General features: G+C 50.0%; 1 protein-coding gene across 1 annotated transcript in view; it reads right to left on the bottom strand.

Annotated features, from left to right (window-relative positions):
• The window catches only part of CAPN13 (calpain 13), a 65,319-nt gene that overhangs the window by 27,627 nt on the left and 34,464 nt on the right, over positions 1–3,228 (bottom strand). The window contains exon 7 of the mRNA XM_045287019.1: positions 2,326–2,411. Within this exon, the coding sequence (XP_045142954.1) occupies positions 2,326–2,411 (86 nt within the window). The remainder of the gene's footprint in view (positions 1–2,325; positions 2,412–3,228) is intronic.

The raw sequence follows: 3,228 nt of genomic DNA on the forward strand, positions 1-3,228 counted from the left end.
GAAAGACTTTCCTTTCCTGAGAATCTCTGGGGTGTCCTCATTCTACCCTGGCTCTATTTTGTTAGGTATCCCAGGGGCTGGTCTCCAACTACAAAGCCCAGTTGGGCCAGCCTATCCCTGCCTGTGCAGCTTCTCTCAGCTGCCCCACAGTCTCTGGATGCTGAGGGTCACCCATCCTACCTGCCTTTCTCATCACCGAGCACCAAATCCACCACCCTCTGTACTACTAAAATCAATCCTTGTGCCATGGCCTGGGTTTCTTTCCCATTGGCGAGTGGGGCAATGTACCTGCTCTTCACTTCTATTACCTTGGCCTCTTGAGTAGCTTCTGGCATAAGACTTCATCAACTTCGCTTCCTTATTTAGGGTCCAAGAAGTTGTGACCTGAATACTTGGAACATGAGTGGGCAAAGATGCCCCTTGCCTCCTTCCCACATTCATAAATATCACTAGTCCTTTATGCTCGCAGCTATCTTCCTCTGAACTAGAATTGGGGGGGGGGGATCTCCCCATATGAGTACATATAAAGGGAGGTTTACAAGCACTAGCTTAATGAGTAAAGAATGGCTTCCTTGAACAGGATGTTCTTTTATGGAACTATCCATATGGGATCAAATTGACAATAGCAATTTGAAAGGTAAGATGGGAAATTAGGGGGCCGTGAGTTTAGGTTAAAGGGGAAGGGACAATCTGGAAAAGGGGGGAAATAGTGGCTGCCCAGCCCCTGAGGAATGCAATCAGTGTCACTGGACTGTACTTGCAGGCATTGTAAATGTGATTGAACTCAGGCATCATCAATGTGACTGTACTAACAGACATTGTCAATGTGATTGAACTCGCAGGTATTGTCAATGTGATTGAACTCTCAGACATTGTCATTGTGATTGAACTCGTGGGTATGGTCAAAGTAATTGAACTCGCAGACATTGTCAATGTGATTGAACTCGCAGACATTGTCAATGTGATTGAACTCGCAGACATTGTCAATGTGATTGAACTCACAGACATGGTCAATGTGATTGAACTCGCAGACATTGTCAATGTGATTGAACTCGCAGATATTGTCAATGTGATTGAACTCGCAGACATGGTCAAAGTGATTGAACTCGCAGACATTATTGTGATTGAACTCGCAGACATTGTCAATGTGATTGAACTCGCAGACATGGTCAATGTGATTGAACTTGCAGACACGGTCAATGTGATTGAAATCGCAGGCATGGTCAAAGTGATTGAACTCGCAGACATTGTCAATGTGATTGTACTCGCAGACATTGTCATTGTGATTGTCCTCCCAGACATTGTCATTGTGATTGAACTCTCAGGTATGGTCAATGTGATTGAACTCGCAGGCATGGTCAATGTGATTGAACTCGCAGGCATTGTCATTGTGATTGAACTCGCAGGCATTGTCATTGTGATTGAACTCGCAGGCATTGTCATTGTGATTGAACTCTCAGTCATGGTCAATGTGATTGAACTCGCAGGCATGGTCAATGTGATTGAACATTGCAGACATTGTCAATGTGCTGCTGCTACTGTTGTTGGAGGATCTTCAGCAAAATTTTACCTGTGTGTGAGATCGGTGCTCTTGTTCTATCATTTGAGCATTCTGTTGGGTCACCTGCTTTTGGAGTGGGTACAAATATTACTTTACTCATACTTACTGCATCTGCTAAAAGGACAAACAAGTCTGTCTGGGAAGAAATATAGCCAAAGTGCTCCTTGGAGGATGGTGAGATTTCATCTTAGGTACTTAGGACATGTTGACCAGCCCCTGCAGAAAGGCTCACAGCCTAGCCCAGGCCCCAGGCAGTGGCCAACTGTAGCACTCTGGCCACTGGCCTCCTGTCCCCAAGTTTGGCACTGCATTGATTCTCACTGCTTGTTTGAGCCCGCTGTCCGGCTTGTCTGCACCTGCTGCTTTCCCTTTCTGATCATCTTCCTGGCCCCCGCCCCCGCCCTGCTGGTGTGCAGGTTGTGTCCCCACACCCTCACCCCTCCATATAGGCCCCTCCACTCAGAAGAGGCCACAGCAGGTGAGAGGTGTTGGAGGGATCGATATCTAGGGTTGATCACCTGAGCCTCCTGTTGCCCAGGGGCACCCTTTCTGAGAGAGCTGACCGGGCTCAGGGGTACAGTGAGTAGCCAGGGGAGTAAGGACCATATCTGGCTGTGGCCGTGGCTTTGGCCACAAACATAACCCTTCCGCCTCCACGCCAAGGTCCACACCCACAGAGCCATGCAGTCACGCAAGGGTCTCACCCCTCCTGGTGGAGGAGCAACTTCCCTGAACTCTGGCTTACTTCCAGAAGCCATATGTACCTGTCACTCCAGCGTCCCTTCCATTCCGTTTGGCCCCAGGGGTTCCACAGGCGCATAATTTCTTCCCAGCCTCTCCTGTATTGAACCTGGGAAGACAGCAAAGGGGCAGTGGCAGCTCCTGGCAGGAGTTGGCAGAAAGCGGGCATAGAAATGCCGTGGCTATCATCATTTTCAAAACATTTACTTTCTACTTGATGGCAACCAAGGTACAAGTGTGCTTGACACAATGGATGGATGGATTGTGATAAGAGCTGTACGAGCCCCCAACAAAGTGATTTAAAAAATAAAAATAAATGCAGTGGCTGTTACCTCCAACAACGAACGTACCTCCTGACCTCATTTGGCTCGGGGAGAAATGAGAGAAATCAATATCTCTGGTGCATGCGAGAAGGAGGCAGTGGCCCCGCTCCCACTCAGCACCTCACCGGCAGCTTCAGCACCCAGCAGGCCTGGCATGCTAGCACTGGGTCAGCTGAGATGTCCTGGCAGGTGAACAAGGGCCAGGGGCTGCGAAGGATCCCTCTTTTGGGGTCCCAGCCTCTTCTGAGCCTGCCTGGCATCTCTGTTCCATAGACATCACCCATGTCCCTGCCAGTGCCTGTCTCACCCACCCCGGGATGCTGGGTTTGAGTCTCCGCAGTTCCACTGCCTGGGCAAGAAGGGTGAATCCCACACCGTGATCTCGCTGTGCATTCGGACTCCTGGTGGCCCCACCGGTGTCAGAATAGAACTCTGTTCGACAAGGTCCCGGTGGCTGAATTTGGGGAAGTGGACCTCTAGGCCTTTCTTCAGAGGCACCGCTCGGTGCCTTGAGCACTGGACGGTGGGCCTGACTCAGAGACATCCGAGTAGAAAGGTGGATTGGAGCCATCCTGGAGTGGGTGTCCAGACCTCCGAGGAAGC

Source organism: Echinops telfairi, unplaced genomic scaffold (genome assembly GCF_000313985.2).
Source record: "Echinops telfairi isolate 266 unplaced genomic scaffold, ASM31398v2 ScPeMD7_10;HRSCAF=50, whole genome shotgun sequence".
NCBI classification, from domain to species: domain Eukaryota; kingdom Metazoa; phylum Chordata; class Mammalia; order Afrosoricida; family Tenrecidae; genus Echinops; species Echinops telfairi.